The sequence below is a fragment of the Schistocerca americana genome, chromosome 3, assembly GCF_021461395.2.
Source record: "Schistocerca americana isolate TAMUIC-IGC-003095 chromosome 3, iqSchAmer2.1, whole genome shotgun sequence".
Classification (NCBI taxonomy): domain Eukaryota; kingdom Metazoa; phylum Arthropoda; class Insecta; order Orthoptera; family Acrididae; genus Schistocerca; species Schistocerca americana.
The window spans coordinates 93,417,382-93,438,205 of record NC_060121.1 but is presented as its reverse complement, the minus strand read 5'-3'; the positions used below and the strand labels follow the sequence as shown (position 1 = coordinate 93,438,205).

The window sequence follows — 20,824 nt, the reverse complement described above, 5'->3', positions numbered from 1 at the left end:
TTAAACATAAAAAATTGCATCCCTTGTTGTGTACTTATCATTTTTAATTTTTCCTAATTCATTTTTAATTTTATTGTATATCAGGTGAACCACACACTGCTTTTAAAATCATATGATGCATACAAGTATGTGTATTTAGAGGATTACATTTCGTAAGTTCAGTTTTTATTCTGACTTCTAAACAACCAATGGTTGCTCTATGCTTTGTATTTTATGTCATATGTATTGTAGACCCTTGAGAATGGTTACACAGCCAAAATTACACAGTAGTGAATATAAAATGATGATTTAATCCTAATAATGAAAGCTAGTGTAGCAAACTGATAACATTCAACAAAATCATATAATTCAGCTGTGAAACAGGGCAGTGTTTCAAAATCAAAATGGCATAGAACAAAGAAGTTGGAAGGAAATAAAGGAAATCATATTCACTAACAAATTAAAAACTTTTAAGTTTCTTTATATTTTATTATAATGTGTGTGAAATACAGTACAAAAATATGTTATTTTAGTATTACATTGTACATTTAATCTTTGAATACCATTGCTTTATATGAATGCACAGGTAACTGTCACTCTATTCCTGTGTAATCATTTGTAAAAATTCAGGAGTTGCATCATCATCTAGGATGTCTGAAATTTCAATATTGATGTAAGAACCCTGTTTGCATTCTTTCCCCGTCAGCCAGTATGTGTCCATAAGTCCTTTTCCCTGTCAAACAAACATATGTAAATCATCCACAAAACTGTAAATTGAAAGATACATTAGCAGGTCATAATTTGTTAGTTGAATATCATGAGTATTCTGATGAACATATACATCAAAAAAATTTTAAGCTGGCATGAATTCATAACTGAAGTGCCATGAATGCAATACTTAAGTGCTCATAATTATTATAAAATGACTTTAGATGGAACTGATTACTATCAAATACATGTGGATGAGTGTGACTAGGGGTGGATGAAAAGGTGGGGGAGTGTAAAGTATGAGAATGTACATAAGAGGACAATCCCACAAGTTATATTTTTTGGTATACAGACCACCACCATTTATTTTCTGACATAATTACAGCATTGTAAATGTTGAAGAATGCCCAGCTTGCCACCATGTGCTACATGAAGTGCTGAACCTTATCCTTTACCTCATCATCAAAGCAGAACTGCCATTCTGAAAAACGTTCCTTCGATTTAGGGGACAGGTGGTAGTCCCTCACTGCCAAGTCTGGACTGTATGATGGACAGGTAATGATGTTAAAACAAAAAACTTGCAGGAGATCAGTGGCTTGATGGTTGCAATATGCGAGTGAGCATTGTTGTGGAGAGTGCTTATGCTTTTGCTCAACATCTCTTTTCTCCAGTTCTGAATTGCCCTTCTGAGCTTTTTCACTGTTTCACTGTAACTGCCAGTGTCTATTGTTGTCCCTTCAAGCATAAGTCAGCCAACCACCAGTATCCACCTCAACTGTCAACACACTGTTGCTGTGGCTTTACCAACAGCTTTGTTTGAAATTTCATGACTTGGGCAATGAGGGGTGCAATCACTGTTGTTTTGTTTCAGGTGTAAAGCGGAATGCTGAAGTTTTGTCACCTGTGGCAGCAGAGTCCAAGAAGTTGTCTTTTTTGTCTGTATAGTGGTGAAGAAATTCTCAGGAAGGATCAACTCATTGACATTTATGGTCTGTCATAAGATACAATACCAATCTTGCACACACCTTCCAGCACTGCAACTTTTCTACTAAAATCCTTTGGCTACCCAAGAAACCAAAATGCAGAAAGCATCCAAAGTGATCCTCTGATCTTTTTACACTATTTCCTTAATCTTTGTTAGTATGTCTTCAGAAACTGATGGCCTACAGCTCTTTTTTCCATTGTGAATTTCAGTATGACTGGCTGTAAACTCTCTACACCACTTGTAAACGTTTTTGACATCCACCCATGACTCTCTATTCATGTCTGTCAGTTGGTGATGAATCTCAGTTGGTTTGAGGCCTTTTGCATTCAAGAAATGAATAACTTCACGCTTGGCAGTAGCATTTAGCATGAGCTCCATTTTAAATGGCTGCCAAGCCAAGATTGAGCATGCAAGTGAGGCATGCACAGACTTATTTGGGACTGGGGGAGCACCAATCACAACAGTGTGGCCAACAGCCACATTAGCAGTTTCTCAATATCCCCAATGTTTTGGAGACCTTTCTTTCGGGATTGACAACATATAATACAGCTGAGAGACTTTGTATTGGATGCAGAATTGCAAAACATATTTCAGATTTATAAAAACAGTGAGTGGTGAGTAATCCACATATTAAGGTTTCTTCTCATTCCAATTACAGGTGGAATTCTTGTCTCTGTGTGACCTGTTATTAAATATATTGTCCCATACTCTACAACAACAATGTGAGGTCATCTGAAGAACATTTTAAATCCCACAGCGAAAATCTACCCTTGGAGTTATTTAATTTTCTTTTAATTGTACAACTGGTTGAAGGTCATGTGGGAAGCACGCATAAGGCATTGCTCACAACAAAGGATGAAAATGATTGGTTCAGTCATCAAAAACACAGTGTATAAAAATGGAATTGTCAAACTACTTGATCAACCATGAAATACAGACCTACCCACAATAATTGGAAAATCTCATACAATACATTCCATTTCATATCATACGACACACCAGTTTTCATTTATAAATCATGTAAGCAAAGGCTGCTGTGCTTTCACACTTCCTAAGGTGCTCAGCTGTTTATGTTCTGACTGTGATTTATACCATTCAGCCTATGTAGCCAATGTCTTAAATTTTGTCTGATGATGGTCTGCTGGCCCAAACCATGAACATGATTGAGGTTAACCTTTTATTTTTCAATCAAGGCAAAACAGCTGCTGTAGTTCCTTAGACATTATGTTTAAAATTATTTTTCAAACTAGCTGTTGATATTTGCATGAAAGATTTTTTTTCATTCAAGATATGCTTAAATATTAGCAATTTCTATTAGGTAGCAATCACTCATAACTATATCATCTGTGGCACTTCATTGACTACAACTAAGCTATTAATATTCTGAGACTGATAGTGACACTACCACCAATAATTTCTTCTGGGTCAAAAATAATATTGCCCATTTCCAGAGTGTCATACTATGATGTGCAGTATGCTGTGGGCCAAATGGAGCATAAAAAAGTAATGTGCTGCATTTTCCAGTCAAGTTCATAGATCTGTTCTCATTAACATTAATATTCACATTAAAGAGGCCTTAACTTCAACTGTGTATAAACATCTGATGATTTTCTGTGTAATACTACATATCTACTTAATTATTAGACATACAATAGCTGAGTAGTATATGGGAAAGAAAAGTGTATGTAACCAAGATGTAATTCTCACAATTATCAGTCTTGCGTAGCTAAGAACTAGTTCTAACTGGATTGATTAAGTTCTTCACAGTAGTGGCCTGCAGTGACTTCTGCCAGTCATCGTATACTTTTATTTGTTCCACATCCCTGAAAGTTAACCTCGTTTGAATGAATGAATGAATGAGTGAATTAAGTAATTAATCAGTACTGCTGTGATTCTATAGATCATTGTAATGAAATGCATTGTATTCCACCAATCTGGACATAGTTCTGTGTCTGGTCAGTGTGTGGTAAATACTGCTACAAGTGGCATTAATTTACTTGCAAACTCAATATAAATCTTTATATGGATTCTGTCAAGCAGAAGGGCCATGTGTTTTAGCAGTTTGATATGTTTTTGAAAACCACTGGCGACAATATGTTGGTTATTACTAACTTCACTGTCAAACAGTGTTGCCAACATATGTTTAGACATTTCCCATCCATTGGCAGCCTTAATGTATGATTATAATTTATTTAGGTTTTTGAAGGGCTCCTGTGCTAGAATTTGTGCAATGTGTTTCCAATATTTGTGTATAATTATGGTGCCTGCATGCCCACTGCAACTGTAAATGACATTATCATTCTGTCAACAGTCTCTTCCAGCCACAGTACACAGCAGCAGCATCATATGGTGCAACATAACAGGCAGTCTCAGCATGGTGACACATACAGTATGGCCGGTCAGCACCTCTCCTAGATGGCACTCATACCATGAATTCCTTTACACTTCTGCACACGACATTCAAATAGGCCAGTCATCTGCCACTACAAAGAGTGCTGAAACCAGGAACTGTTTGATGTAGATGCTGAACAATTCACAAGATGACATTTGCATGTTGAGCGCATGATTTAAGTGATCACATGTTGACACTGGGCCACCTGTCACCAATTCCTGCAGTTATCACCCTGTTCCAGTAGTTTTTTAGTCCTACAGTTGTCTAAAAGTTATCTACACTTCTGGACAGTCAAGTCACCAAATAGTTTATACCTAGTATCTAACATCATTCAGTGTGATTGTCCAAGTGTTTATCTATTGAGAGAGTGAACTTGAACTCTCTCCATACTGAACTTCAACCAAATTAGTCAGTCATCATCTACTGTGCTAGGTTTGCTTAGGTGCAGAACCCTGTATCAGTACCACACCTTCTCTGGAAACCAAATCTGAGAATATTTTGATGTACCTTCTGTCAATAAATAATTGTTATTGTTTCTCATGTGTAGCTTAGCGATTTTGTTTTAGAGATATTGTCCTGTAAAGAGTTTGGAGTTAGTGTGCAAGCCGACCTCTTCTATTTAGTTATGGAGATCTATGGCAGGGGGGTTGCTTCCTGCTACCTTTATGTTGGGTTTCTACCTTTGGCGGACAAAATGTTCAACAATAGAACTTTTAAATGTTGTCTTCTGCAAAATCTTACTTGCAACAAAGTACAGAAAATACTGAGCTTTAAAATTTCAATGTTATTGTTCCCAACTTGTATCACTTCAAGTTTACAGTCTTCTCTAACAAATATGAAATTTTTATGAGGAGTAACTGTCCATAAGACTTGGGCTGAATCATAAACACTGATTTTACCATCAAGATGATGAATTTAAGTTCATATATTGACCCTTAATGTCAGAGGATGTCTAAACCCCAGAACATATGCAGCATCATTGAGCATGATGTTAGAACTCACAAACCAACTAAAAACAATAAACATGTTACAAGTGAAACACACTTAAAATAGAAGTAAACATGAAAATTCTGGCAGATTGAAACTGTCTGTATGACCAGGGTTCAAACCTGATACATTTGTCTTTCACTGGAAAGTGCTCATCCAACTGAGCTACCCAAGCATGACTCACAACCTGTCCCTACAGCTTCAGTTCTGCCTGTATCTCATCTCCTAGCTTCCACACTACACAGGAGTTCTCCTGTGAAACTTGCAGTTCTAGTACTTCAGGAAGAAAGGATACTGTCAAGACATGGCTTAGCCACAGCCTGGAGGGCTGCTTACAGAAAATATTTTCACTCTGCGACAGAGTGTGCACAGATATGAAACACTCTGGCAGATTAAAACTATGTGCCAGACTGGGACTCAAACCTGGGACATTGGCCTTTTGTGGACAAATGCTTTACCAACTGAACTACCCAAAAATGATTTGACTCTTAGTGATAGAACTGTAGCTACAAGAACAGGTCATGAGTCATGTTTGGATATCTTAGTATTCTCTCATTTAGAATTCTGTTGTTGCTGTTAGAGTCCTAAAAGCACTGTCAATTATTCATTTGTTTTATTACTTTAGGCCTAATAATCTAAACTGTTTTAACAACTTACTACACTCAACCAAGTCAAAGGCTATCCCAAGCAAAACAAATACTTTCAATATGTTTCACTTTTCCTTTTTCTACATCTGTTATTCAAGCTGTACATTGAACAAGAAGTGAAGGAAACAGAAACAAAAATTTGAAAGGGATTTAAAATTCAGTGAGATTAGATATAAGCTTTGAGGTTTGCCAGTAACATTGTAATTCTGTCAGATACAAAGGGCATATGACTTGGAAGAGCAGCTGAATGGAATGGATAATGTCTTGAACAGAGATTACAAGCAAACATTAACAGAGTTTCCACAAGTTTCCCCAAGTGAAATTCCCTGATTTCCTGACAAGTTTTAGCATTACTCCCCAACAAATTTTGAGATCTCAAGGGTAAGTAAAGACATTAGTTAACAAAAATGTAAGGATTTCTGTATTTCTGCTCCATGTGAGCAAAAATCTTAAGTACTAATATCAACATCTTTTGTAATGAACTGCTTTCAGATGGAGAAAGCAAGTCAAATGGTACATGTGTTTCACTAGGACCACTGTTGTCATTTTATTTCAATAAAACGGAACTCATTTGGAGACAAAAACATGCAGTTCTTTGTAGTCGCAAGGCAGATTTAAAATACCTTCACTGATTTCAGAAATAACATCAGAAAAATGTAGGAGTTTCGAAGAACTGTATAAGATGGGGAAGAGTTGTGTACCCCGATACTATAGGTGACCACCAATAAAATGCTGGTTCTACTATGTTCATTATTGTCAGTTATTACTCACTGTGTTGAATCCATTGTTTTACAGGTATTGTGTGATTTTTCTTTCAACTAATATATGAGCACGTAGCATACAAGCCACCAGTAACTGCCATAATTTTCTTATTTTTACTGTCCATAGTTTATAATATATAAACTGCTTTCAAGGTGCCAAAATGTACTAGAATAAATAAATTGTCTATAAAATGCCACACTGTACAATGTACTTGCAGTGAGACTGTCACAATTCCTGAAATCCCTCAATCATGGCCTCTGGCCTGCCGAGGAGCGCTGCAGTCCCAAGTCCATGGATAAACCATGAAAATCCACTGAATTATGCCACACACAAACAGACCTGGCCTTCAGGTAGATTGGTGAGACTAGATATGACGGGCTGGGCTTACACAACATTGGAAAATGGGCTTCATATTGGCATGTCCGATCCATTAAAAATAGCGACAGAAATGGTCTGCAGTCTTGGCCCATCATGGAAGTCCATGTCACAGACATCATGTTGACGAAATGAGACTGCAGTGATCAATCCATGCAATAGATAACCTGTGCAAATGCTCTGAAAATCAGTAGTAATGAGGATAGGTAGCAACTCAACGTAAAGATGATCGCTGAGCCACAGATAGGCACATGGAAAAGACAACCACACTCTCACAACTAAATTTTCGGCCATAGCCTTTGTCAGAAAACGAGAGCACACACACACATTCACACAATCACTCAAACACAACTCATGCAAACATGACCATCATCTTTGGCCACTACGTCTACAATCTGTGAGAATCAGATCCGGACAAACCACTCCTCACACCCTCCTGCCGCACACTGGCAGCTGCTAGACTAGCGGCAAGAAGTGGTAGAAATGGGAGAAGCAGTTAGAATAAGGGAGTAGGGAAGTGGCACCCAGCCAGCGACATTGCATTACATGTCAGTAAACAAACCATTTCATTGACTGACACAAAATGAGATTTTTCCAGCGATTTTTCAAACTTCCCTGATATCTCCCTGACATGTTTGAAATTCCCTGATTACCGGAACTTGGGCAACCCAGATAAACAGAATGGAAACAAAGGTAATGAAATTCAGCCAAATTAAATCAGGTTACACTGAAGGAATTGGGTTAGGGAATGAGTAGTAGATGCGGTTTGCATTTGGGCAGCAAAATGACTGACAATTGTCGAAGTTAAGAGGATATAAAAAGAACACTGGCAATAGCAAAAAAGTATTCCTGAAAAAGAGAAATTCATTAACATCTAATATAAATTTAAATGTTATGAAGTTGTTTCTGAAAGTATTTGTCTTGAGTATAATATATGGCACTGAAATGTGGGTGGTGAATAATACAGACAAGAGGTGAATAGAAACTTCTGAAATGTAATGTTACAGAAGAATGCTAAAGGTTAGATGGCTAGATCAAGTAACTAATGAAGTGTTACTAAATCAATTTGGAAAGAAAAGAGCTGTATGGCACAACTTGACTAAAAGAAGGAATGGGTTGATACGAAACATTGTGAGGTATCAAGCAATAGTTAATATGGCAATGGAGGATAATGTGGAGGCAGGGAGGGGGGGGGGGGGGTAAAAGCTGTAGAAGGTGACCAAGGTTTGGCTATAGTAAGCAGGTTTAAGTGGCTGTAGGTCACAGTAGTTTTGCTGATTGTGTTGTGCCTAGACAAGACAGCCTAGACACAATGAGAGGAAGCCGAAAGGCACGGGCTACGCTCACGCAGGTGGGCGTGAGGCCTGAAACAGGATACGTAATGAATGCTATAAAGAAAAGTACGTAGCTTCTGGAATACTTAACTTTAATCCATCCTTTTGGTACATCTGGAGATTGTGGCGATACAAGTGAGACTCTTTAGATACATGCAATGTTACTAATGGCGCCTTGCTAGGTCGTAGCCATTGACTTAGCTGAAGGCTATTCTAACTATCTGCTCGGCAAAGGAGCGAGGCTTCGTCAGTATAGTCGCTAGCTACGTCGTCCGTACAACTGGGGTCAAGTGCTAGACCGTATCTCGAGACCTGCCTTGTGGTGGCGCTCGGTCTGCGATCACACAGTGGCGACACGCAGGTCCGACATGTACTAATGGACCGCGACCGATTTAAAACTACCACCTAGCAAGTGTGGTGTCTGGCGGTGACACCACAGATTGAAAACACTTGCACATGGGAGACTATCATGTATAGCTGCATGAGACCAGTCTTTTGACTGGGGAACAGAAAGTAGCAAAATCAGACATGCTTTACAGCTAACTCTGAATCATTTTTTTAGAAGAAATATTCAGTGTCATCCCTCTGTGTTATACTTAACAATTTAGAAGTGGTGCTAGTTGGTCAACATCCTGACAATTCTCATACTTGTCTGCTCTTGTTTTTTGTAGTAGGGTTAGCATAAGAATGTTCTTTGATCCTAAATTACAGGGTTCTGTCACTATTTTTGGCAGCACTAGGTTATGTATCTCTTGACACCATATGTTCATTTTCTGTATCACACTACTAGAGTTATTACCCTTCACTCATACTTTTGAATTTGGTAATTGTGCTGCAAAATACTAACACGAATTCTTTACAGACGAATGGAAAAACTAGTAGAAGCCGACCTCGGGGAAGATCAGTTTGGATTCCGTAGAAATATTGGAACACGTGAGGCAATACTGACCCTACGACTTATCTTAGAAGCTACATTAAGGAAAGGCAAACCTACATTCCTAGCATTTGTGGACTTAGAGAAAGCTTTTGACAATGTTGACTGGAATACTCTCTTTCAAATTCTGAAGAAGGCAGGGGTAAAATACAGGGAGCGAAAAGCTATTTACAATTTGTACAGAAACCAGATGGCAGTTATAAGAGTCGAGGGACATCAAAGGGAAGCAGTGGTTGGGAAGGGAGTGAGACAGGGTTGTAGCCTCTCCCCAATGTTGTTCAATCTGTATATTGAGCAAACAGTAAAGGAAACAAAAGAAAAATTCAGAGTAGGTATTAAAATCCATGGAGACGAAATAAAAACTGCACGGTTCGCTGATGACATTGTAATTCTGTCAGAAACAGCAAAGGACTTGGAAGAGCAGTTGAACAGAATGGACAGGGTCTTGAAAGGAGGATATAAGCTGAGCATCAACAAAAGCAAAATGAGGATAATGGAATGTAGTCGAATTAAGTCGGGTGATGCTGAGGGAATTAGATTAGGAAATGAGACACTTAAAGTAGTAAAGGAGTTCTGCTATTTGGGGAGCAAAATAACTGATAATGGTCAAAGTAGAGAGGATATAAAATGTAGACTGGCAATGGCAAGAAAAGCATTTCTGAAGAAGAGAAATTTGTTAACATCGAGTATAGGTTTAAGTGTCAGGAAGTCGTTTCTGAAAGTATTTGTATGGAGTGTAGCCATGTATGGAAGTGAAACATGGATGATAAATAGTTTGGACAAGAAGAGACTAGAAGCTTTCGAAATATGGTGCTACAGAAGAATGCTGAAGATTAGATGGGTAGATCACGTAACTAATGAGGAAGTATTGAATAGGATTGAGGAGAAGAGAAGTTTGTGGCACAACTAGACTAGAAGAAGGAATCGGTTGATAGGACATGTTCTGAGGCTTCAAGGGATCACCAGTTTAGTATTGGAGGGCAGCATGGATGGTAAAAATCGTAGAGGGAGACCAAGAGATGAATACACTAAGTAGATTCAGAAGGATATAGGTTGCAGTAGGTACAGGGAGATGAAGGAGCTTGCACAGGATAGAGTAGCATGGAGAGCTACATCAAACCAGTCTCAGGACTGAAGACAACAACAACAACAACAACAATTGTGCTTTTTACTTTTCCCCATATAAAGGATTTCCTATCCAAATTTTTGATATTACTGCCATTACCTACATCCACAACTGTTTTCCATTTTTCTTTAACTTATTTTAGTTTTCAGCCATGCAGCATCTTTTTCTTTCATCCAGTTACTTTTTTCAATTTTTCTTTAATACCAAAGCAGTAAGTACTGCCAGATTCCTTTTGTATCATGTTTGTGCTTGTGTATCATCTTATATTAACAGTAATATGAAACTTTTTTAAGTCATGTATGGCTTCTGCATTGCTGCCTGTCTTGTCATTGTACTGCACTGCTATCCACTAAAAAGATAGCACTTAGAAGCCCATGACGAATAAAAGAAAGTACATTGGCTAGAATACATATCGTATAGGGGTAACCTCATAACAATTGTAGCTCATTACAGTGTGCCAGACATGAGGTCATTGGTACATTGTTGACCTACTTCTGGTCCTATAGGCTGCATGTCAGGATGGCTGGCCTAGTCTAGGCAAGGCAAACTGTATGGGATTTTCATGTTGTCAGATCATGGTTTGTGGTTGCAATTTTGATGAACTGAGTCAAGAAAATAACCAAGACCATGATGACTTTAATTCATTTATATTCTATTATATACAACACAATGGGAGGCTAACGGTGGCCTATCCATAAACAGTAAGATGCCCATGGGGTAAACTTTTCAGGTCAGTAACACAACAGTGGATGGATGCCAATACCCACTTCCTTGCAGCAGGTTGTTAGCTGTATTTTTTGGCCATGAGAAGCCCCGGCATTCAATGGTCAGTGATTTCTGGAAGCAGCCACAAAGGCCCAGGTACTTATTTTGTCTTCTGGTAGTGTAGTCATGAGAGCAGCAGGTGGTGATATATCTCAAACAGCAAGCTTCAAAAGGGTTTTCTGGTTCACTGTGTTTTCTGGAAGCAAGCAACCTGCCAATACAGATCCAGTGAGGACGCCACATTATGAGGCTGAGATTTGGAATGTCCACCTCAGATATCTTCATCTACACTGCTTGTATGTGTGCATAAAATTGCTTTGTTGTACCTTTTTAAGCCATATTTTCAAGTTGTGAGAGATTCAGTGAACACAGTATTTACAAAAATAGTGTAACTTGGTGGTCTTTTTCCAATTTACTGTAGTGTGTATTGTCTAGATGGAAACTAGGAAGATTTCAGTCATCATTCCGCTCTTTCCTCATTTCCTCCAGCTTGTGTTCTCCAGTAATTATCGTGTAGTAATAAAGCATCAACTGCACACCAACCAGTGCAGCACTGCAAAATGGCATCAAGAAGGCACTGACCTGCATGCCAATGGAAAGAACAAGCAACACCACACCTCCAGGAAGACGGAGTTCAGCACCTCTTGTCAATGCTGATTTAACCAGCCACCCATCACTGGTCAACCCTGTTCAGTCACAGTCTTCGAGAACATCAGTACTAAGTAATAGGAAGATGACACAGCCTGCATTCTATGAGTAGCAATAGTGAAAAGTAATTGCACAGGAAGCACAGGAATCATGTTATGTTTCCTCCCTTAATATAAATAAAGTTTTCTATTAATTAGGACTGTTTTGCATAGATGATTTTGGATTCCTACCATCGGCCATTGCTACTTCCTTGTTTGTGTTGGTGCTGACTCCCACAGTAGTGGACAAAACATTTGGTGATGAGGATTACAGAACCATCGCTGCCTTTGCACTATGTCACTCTGTCGCAGCACGTCACTAATATTTCCCTCCTTTATTCCAGAGGTGCATTACTACTAATTGTGTTCCTTATTGCAGAATAGCCATTACACTTTCACTATTTATGTGTAATTAGCTTGTTCAAGCATGCCCCTCATTAAAATGACCTTTAACCTGCCTCCTCCTCCACCTGTGCCAATGCCTCTAGCTGTTTCTGGCTTTGATCTAATGCAGTTTATTAAGCTTCAGAGCCATCAAATGTTGCAGTTGACGATGGCAGCCCTGCACATCATTAATGCACAAGCTGCTACTGCTGAATCAACTCCACCTCAACTACCAGCCACATCCACAGCACCAACTCTGTGCATTCCACCATTCCAAGCTTTCAATAAACAACAAGAGGAATGGAATGTGTGCCCTCTCAGTTTGATGCTCTTTGTGCTAAACATCAAGTGCAAGGTACTGTGAAACTTTTTATTTCTTGTCAATGACCAGCACAGGAGTTTATTGCCTTGCTCAGAAGTCATTCCTGAACAGTAGGTCAGAGTTTCTAGTGTTTGAAGATTTTGTTTCTGGCATTACTAAGTATCATGAGGACACGTACAGCCTTTTACAAGTTCTTTCAGTTATGGAAAGGGCCACAACAGACATACCATCAGTGGATCACTGAATGACAGTGTCGTTTTCAATGCTATGGACAGTACTGAGTGACTCAACAATTCATGATGCAGTTACATACAATGTGCCAGACAGCAGACAGTAGGATTCTTGAACAAATACTTGAACACTCGGATCCTACTTTGAAACAAATGTTATGAATTACTGAACATCAGGACTCATGTGATAGTGCCATACAAAACTTTGAGGTAGCTCCCATTTGCAGTGTAACACAAAGTGACAAATGGGTACAGCCCAGCAACCCATGCAAACAGGTCACTGTGCCATGGCCAGAAAAACAAGTGTCACTGCATGTGTCTGCTGTGAAATCATGTCCCTGCTGCTTTCCCACACATGCAAGATAACATTGGCCTTCACAGAACGCACCTTGCTTTGTTTGTGGAAAGCTACATCATGAACAGTCTGTATGTTTGCAACAGGAGAAAAACTCTACCCATTCACTCTCATAAGCATTGTGCACCTTCTCACTCAGTGAATGTAGTTTTTTTTTTCTAAACCAGCTACTGTTACTAGTAATGACCAAATTCAGGATGTGCCTTCACCCCACCCAAGGGTTGTGCAACAATTGTCAAACAAACTATTTGTGGAATTGGACACTGCTGGACGGTGTGTGTGATTTCAGTTAGACACTGGTGCTTCCATTACATTGCTTAATCATGCCACTTATTAACAGTTGGGCTTGCCACAATCAGCAAAATCTTCCATGCCACTTACTGCATATAATGGTCAGGACATTCCAGTCTTCATACATGTAGTTTGCCTGCCACATTCCAGTCTCACACCAGAACAGCAACACTTACCATTTTGCATTCACGAGACTGAAAATATTTTTGGGTTAGATTCCTTTGATTTGTTTGGTCTTCATATAAAGGACAGTGCACTTTCTGTTTCTGTTTTCAATCCAAAAGACAGTGCTACTCAACTGATTACAGAGTTTCTGGATTTATTTTCTTATGGACTTGGCAGAGCAAATAATTTTGTGGCGCACATGACAATGTGCAATCTAAGGTTTTTTTTGGGCATGTCCCATCCCTCATTCGCTTGGAGACTAAGCTGCAAGTGAACTTAAAGAACTGCAATACGAAGTTGTTACTGTTCCTATTTAGACTAGTCTATGGGCTTCTTTCTTAGTAATCTTACCAAAGCCTTCTGGACAACTTCATTTTTGTGCCTACTTTAAATCCACTCTGAATCCACAAACAATAATTGATACTTATCCATTGCCTCATCTAAAGAATTAATGAATAGACTTTGTGCAGGCTGCTATTTTTCAAAAACTCACTTACATGATGCGTATTTGCAAATTCCTAGTCTCAGTAAGTGTTTGTGTTCAGATTTTTGTGCTTTCCCTTTGGCAGTGATTTCACACCTGCATATTCCAATATGCATGCAGCTTTACTATATAGTTAAATGATGATGGCGTCCTGTTGGGTAAAATATTCTGGAGATAAAATAGTCCCCCATTCGGATCTCTGGACGGGGTCTACTCAAGAGGACGTCGTTATCAGGAGAAAGAAAACTGGCGTTCTATGGATTGGAGCATGGAATGTCAGATCCCTTAATCAGACAGGTAGGTTCGAAAATTTAAAAAGGGAAATGGATAGGTTAAAGTTAATTATAGTGGGAATTAGTGAAGTTTGGTGGCAGGAGGAACAAGACTTTTGGTCAGGTGAATACAGGGTTATAAATACAAAAGCAAATAGGGGTAATGCAGGAGTAGGTTTAATAATGTATAAAAAAATAGGAGTGTGGGTAAGCTACAACAAACAGCATAGTGAATGCATTATGGTGGCCAAGATAGACACAAATCCCACACCTACTACAGTAGTACAAGTTTATATGCCAACTAGCTCTGCAGATGATGAAGAAATTGATGAAATGTATGATGAGATGAAAGAAATTATTCAGGTAGTGAAGGGAGACGAAAATTTAATAGTCATGGGTGAATGGAATTCGAGAGTTGGAAAAGGGAGAGAAGGAAACATAGTGGGTGAATATGGATTGGGGGTAAGAAATGAAAGAGGAAGCTGTCTGGTAGAATTTTGATTAGAGCGTAACTTAATCATAGCTAACACTTGGTTCACGAATCAAAAAAGAAGGTAGTATACATGGAAGAATCCTGGAGATACTAGGAGGTTTCAGATAGATTATATAATGGTAAGACAGAGATTTAGGAAGCAGGTTTTAAATTGTAAGACATTCCCAGGGGCAGATGTGGACTCTGATCACAATCTATTGATTATGAACTGCAGATTAAAACTGAAGAAACTGCAAAAAGGTGGGAATTTAAGGAGTGGGACCTGGATAAACTGACTAAACCAGAGGTTGTACAGAGTTTCAGGGAGAGCATAAGGGAACAATTCACAGGAATGGGGGATGAGGGATGAAGTGATGAAGGCAGCAGAGGATCAAGTAGGTAAAAAGACGAGGGCTAGTAGAAATCCTTGGGTAACAGAAGAAACATGGAATTTAACTGATGAAAGGAGAAAATATAAAAATACAGTAAATGAAGCAGGCAAAAAGGAATACAAACGTCTCAAAAATGAGATCGACAGGAAGTGCAAAATGGCTAAGCAGGGATGGCTAGAGGACAATTGTAAAGATGTAGAGGCTTATCTCACTAGGGGTAAGATGGATACTGCCTACAGGAAAATTAAAGAGACCTTAGAAGAAAAGAGAACCACTTGTATGAATATCAAGAGCTCAGATGGAGACCCAGTTCTAAGCAAAGAAAGGAAAGCAGAAAGGTTGAAGGAGTATACAGAGGGTCTATACAAGGGCGAGGTACTTGAGGACAGTATTATGGAAATGGAAGAGGACATAGATGAAGATGAAATGGGAGATATGATACTGCGTGAAGAGTCTGACAGAGCACTGAAAGACGTGAGTCAAAACATGGCCCTGGGAGTAGACAACATTCCATTAGAACCACTAACGGCCTTGGGAGAGCCAGTCCTGACAAAACTCTACCATCTGGTGAGCAAGATGTATGAGACAGGTAAATTCCCTAAGACTTCAAGAAGAATATAAAAGTCCAATCCCAAAGAAAGCAGGTTTTGACAGATGTGAAAATTACCAAACTATCAGTTTAATAAGTCACAGCTGCAAAATACTAACACGAATTCTTTACAGACGAATGTAAAAACTGGTAGAAGCCAACCTCGGGGAACATCAGTTTGGATTCCGTAGAAATATTGGAACACATGAGGCAATACTGACCTTACGACTAATCTTAGAAGAAAGATTAAGGAAAGGCAAACCTATGTTTCTAACATTTGTAGACTTAGGGAAAGCTTTTGACAATGTTGACTGGAATACTCTCTTTCAAATTCTAAAGGTGCAGGGGTAAAATACAGGGAGCGAAAGGCTATACACAATTTGTCAAAAACCAGATGGCAGTTATAAGAGTCGAGTTGCATGAAAGGGAAGCAGTGGTTGGGAAGGGAGTGAGACAGGGTTGTAGCCTCTCCTCGATGTTATTCAATCTGTATATTGAGCAAGCAGTAAAGGAAACAAAAGAAAAATTCGGAGTAGGTATTAAAATCCATGGAGAAGAAATAAAAACTGTAAGGTTCGCTGATGACATTGTAATTCTGTCAGAAACAGCAAAGGACTTGGAAGAGCAGTTGAACGGAATGGACAGTGTCTTGAAAGGAGGATATAAGATGAACATCAACAAAAGCAAAATAAGGATTACGGAATGTAGTCGAATTAAGTCGGGTGATGTTGAGGGTATTAGATTAGGAAATGAGACACTTAAAGTAGTAAAGGAGTTTTGCTATTTGGGGAGCAAACTAACTGATGGTGGTCGAAGTAGAGAAGATATAAAATGTAGACTGGCAATGGCAGAGGAAAGCATTTCTGAAGAAGAGAAATTTGTTAACATAGGTTTAAGTGTCAGGAAGTCGTTTCTGAAAGTATTTGTATGGTGTGTAGCCATGTATGGAAGTGAAACATGGATGATAAATAGTTAGAAAAAAAAAGAGAATAGAAGCTTTAGAAATGTGGTGCTACAGAAGAATGCTGAAGATTAGGTGGGTAGGTCACGTAACTAATGAGGAGGTATTGAATAGAATTGGGGAGAATAGGAGTTTGTGGCACAACTTGACAAGAAGAAGGGACCCAAGAAGAAGGGACCGGTTGGTAGGACATGTTCTGAGTCATCAAGGGATCACAAATGTAGCATTGGAGGGCAGCGGGGAGGGTAAAAATTGTAGAGGGAGACCAAGAGATGAATACACTAAGCAGATTCAGACGGATGTAGGTTGCAGTAAGTACTGGGAGATGAAGAAGCTTGCACAGGATAGGGTAGCATGGAGAGCTGCATCAAACCAGTCTCAGGACTGAAGACCACAACAACAACATATTCCAATGCTACTTACAACAGCTTATTGCAGAGGTTCCATTCTGTTCAGATTACATGGATGATACATGTTGTCAGGATGTACATTGATGGAACACATCAGTAACTTTCATAAACTTATTCAACCACTGCAGGTTTGAAGTGTCATCTGGACAAGTGTGCCCTTTTTTTCAGACTTAAATTCAGCACTTAGGCCATGTTCTTAATAACCCAGGTGTTCATCCCCTTCAATCTCATTTGCTGCCTATCTGGGACCTCCTTGCTCCACAGACCATGATGGAATTGCAGTCAAATCTTGGGAAGTTGGCACTATATCTGGTTCATACCCAAAACAGCCCAGATCATGGCTTGTTGCATTATTTGTGCTGAAAGAACGTACCTTCTGTTTGGACCAAAGAGAGTCAGGATGCATTCCCGAAATTTAAAAATGTCTTGTTGAGTGACAGATGCCTTGTTCATTTTGAAATCGCTAAGCTTGTGGCTTTCGCAGTGGACACTTCTTTGTACAGAATCAAAGCTGTGCTCTCACACAGATTTGGTTCACAAGACAGGCTGACTGCTTGTGCTTCAAAGTTATTGACCAAGGCTCATTGCAACTATTTCCAAATCAAGAAGGAAGTGCTTGCTATTATCTATGGCATGACAAAGTTTCACCATTTTCCATTTGATCAGAAGTTTTACCTAGGGATGGACCATAAGCTACTTCAGTCTTTGTTTCATCTGTCCAAACCTGTTCTGTAATGCATGGTTCAGAAGCTGCAATGTTTGTCTTTGTTAGTGTCACAATATTAGTGCAAAATATTGTACCGGCTCACAGTGAAGCTTGCATATTCTGATGCCCTTTCTCCCCTTCTGTTGCTCCTGATTTTGAATTCAACATTACTGCCACACATTGCTGTCAGATCGATGTGCAGGATGCTGAACTTTTACAGACTTTTCCACTGCACTATAGGAAAATCACTCGGGCCACAGAAGTAGACCCTGACTTGAACCTTTTGTTCCACTACATGTGCACTGCTTGGCCTCGTTTAGTGAAAAACATTTATAATTATTATGTGCCTTGATATTTTGCTCATTGGCATAGCCTCTTCATCCAGCATGGTGTGAGCTTAATGAAAATGACTCTGGACATTCACGTGTGCTTATTCTTAAAGTGTTGCAAAAAGGGGTGTTGCAATTGCTCCACCAAGGTCATGGGGGAATTTTGCACAAAAAACAGTTAGCACCGTCACAGTATTACACTTGTGCTGAAAAGTCTATCAGACTACCACGAACATTTTCAGCTGGGTCAGTGTCTCAATTGTCATGGCAACAAATGTATATTGACTTTGCCAGTCCCCTTTGGAACACTTATTGGCCTATTGTTGTGGTCTCTTTTAGCAAATATCCATTTGCAGTGCCCATGTACTCAACTACGTTGGATAATACCATTCAGGCTTTTGTCATTTATTTTTTTGCTTGGAAGGTTTGCCTGGAGTGCTGGTTACAGGCAACAGACCATACTATATGGCTCAGGACTTTGAACAGTTTTGTGCAGCCAATAGTATCGCTCACCTTATCAGTGCTCCATTTCATCCTAAGTCAAATGTAGAAGCTGAATGATTTGGGTATATGTTCAAACAACAGATGAAAAACATATCTGCCTGCCAGATATTGGAGTAAGTGCTGCAGCTCTTCCTCACAATGTACCTCTCCCAGCCCCACGATGGTCCATCGCCGGCAGAGCTTCTATGTGGCCTGCGCCACTGCACACTGCTCCAATTGCTACACTCACCACAGTGTACGGCACCTCTCACACTTCACAAGCATTACTTTGCGCCTGATGATTATGCTCTTATCAGAGTTTCTGGTCACACCAGATGCTGGGAGAAAGGAATGATTCTTTGAAATTTGAGCACTTGTATGTATTTAATTCAAGGACCTGCTGGGTTGCTGCGCCGCCATCAGAACCAGATTCATGCTTGTCGATTGCGAGATTCTTCCATAAATTTTTTGTACCCGGATTTGCATCCTATTGGGATCTTGTGGCCAGCAGGACTGCCTGCAAATACCTCTTTGGCACTGCCTGTGGAACCACTGGAGCTGGACCCTTTGCCTTCACCACCACAGGAACTCAACTTCCCAGCACTCGTCCTGGTGTCCTCAGTGGATCTGGTGTCACCGCCATCATCACCCGTGCCCCCTCTGTTTTTCATTAGATTGACTCAGGAAGAGGGTGGGCATCTTTCTGGGGGTTTTCCAACCAATGTTGCCTGCAGAGCACAGGACGGATTTCAGGGCGCAGCCAGATGCTTGGCGTTGGTTCCAAGTGCGGCTCCTGGGTCCTCATGCCAATCAGTTTCCTGTCCCCCCTGCCCTCCCATCAATGATCATTGTCGTAAAATGGCTCCCTCCATGACAATAATGCAACACTTTTGGAGAGAAGGGGGGGTGGGGTGTCAACCAGTGCAGCACCACGAAATGGCATCCAGAAGGCACTGACCCACACACCAAAGGAAAGAATGGGCAGCGCCAAACCTCCACGAAGACAGATTTCAGCACCCCCTGTCAACATTGATTTAACCAGCCGTCCATCACTGGTTGGCCAAGTTCATTCGCTGTCTTTAAGAGAATTAATACTGAGTAATGGGAAGATGATACGCAGTCAGCATTATGTGAATAGTAATAAGAAAAGTAATTGCACCACCAGCATAGAAATCAAGTTATGTTTCTTCCTTTAATAGAAATAAAGTTTTCTACTAATCAGAAAGTACTCACAGTTGCTGACACAACAATTATGTTTCCCTTTACCCGCTTGTGGTGTAGCATTCCAGTCACCGATGAAAATCAAATTTTCATCGTCTTGCATGTATTTCATTAGTTCCTGAAGTTCTTAACATATTATCTCTGCTTGAGCACTATTAGTGTGTGATGACATGTGGTGTACCTCAACAGTTATTTCAAATATTCAAGTATTAGGGGATAGTGTTGTGTCTCAGAACACTTTTCAGATTTTTGCCTCTAGAAGTTTAAAATAATAGTAAAGTAATAATAATAAAATAATAATAAAGTAATAGAAGTTTAAAATATTTTCTTATTCTTTTGTTAAATGATGGCATTCACTTTTTATGCACTGCAATCTTTTTCTGAAATTGAAAAAACTTCTCTGCAGAATTAAGATTTTTTCCTTCCAAGTATGGGAACCTGTTCCACAGTACAGCATGGTCATGTAACTATGGACAAATACTGTATTGAAATGCAAGTGTTGTAATAAAAAAATACTATCAATAGGGTATTGTATTTAATCACTTATGTGCTAGACTTTTACTCTATTGCACACTAACAATCAGAAAGTGATATTAAATTAAGCAGAAGGATTATGGAAAACCAGATATGAGTTAAATACATTTCAAATTTGCAGCTACTGGAAGGTAAAATGATTAAGACATTAACAAAACAAGTTTAATCTACAAAAATCATGTTCCACAATAAAAGATCTTCATCTGTTACAAGTTAGTGCAAGACCAATGAAGTATGGCTCAACACTATATAACAAAATTTAAAAATATATATATAATTTTACTTGTCCTTAAAATCTGTAACTGATCAATTAACAATGTATTCCAAATAGCTTTAATATTTTATACAGCACTTAAATGTGTAGAACTCCAAATATTTACAAATGCTGCATGAAACACATCATCATGGCTAACAGCTATAAAAAGTGTAGTAAATGGCAGAATCAGCATGTGATGGTACATTCCTTCATGTGATTCTAAAATCAGTCACCAGAATGAAGTAATGACAAAAAATCATCATGTTCTTGTGTACATTATCCTTCAGG

General features: G+C 39.2%; 1 protein-coding gene across 1 annotated transcript in view; it reads right to left on the bottom strand.

Moving 5' to 3' along the window:
- Positions 1 to 577: 577 nt before the first annotated feature.
- LOC124605891 overlaps positions 578 to 20,824 on the bottom strand; it is a 374,153-nt gene continuing 353,906 nt past the window's right edge. Inside the window, exon 14 of the mRNA XM_047137839.1 lies at positions 578 to 712. Coding sequence (XP_046993795.1) covers positions 578 to 712 — 135 coding nt within the window. The remainder of the gene's footprint in view (positions 713 to 20,824) is intronic.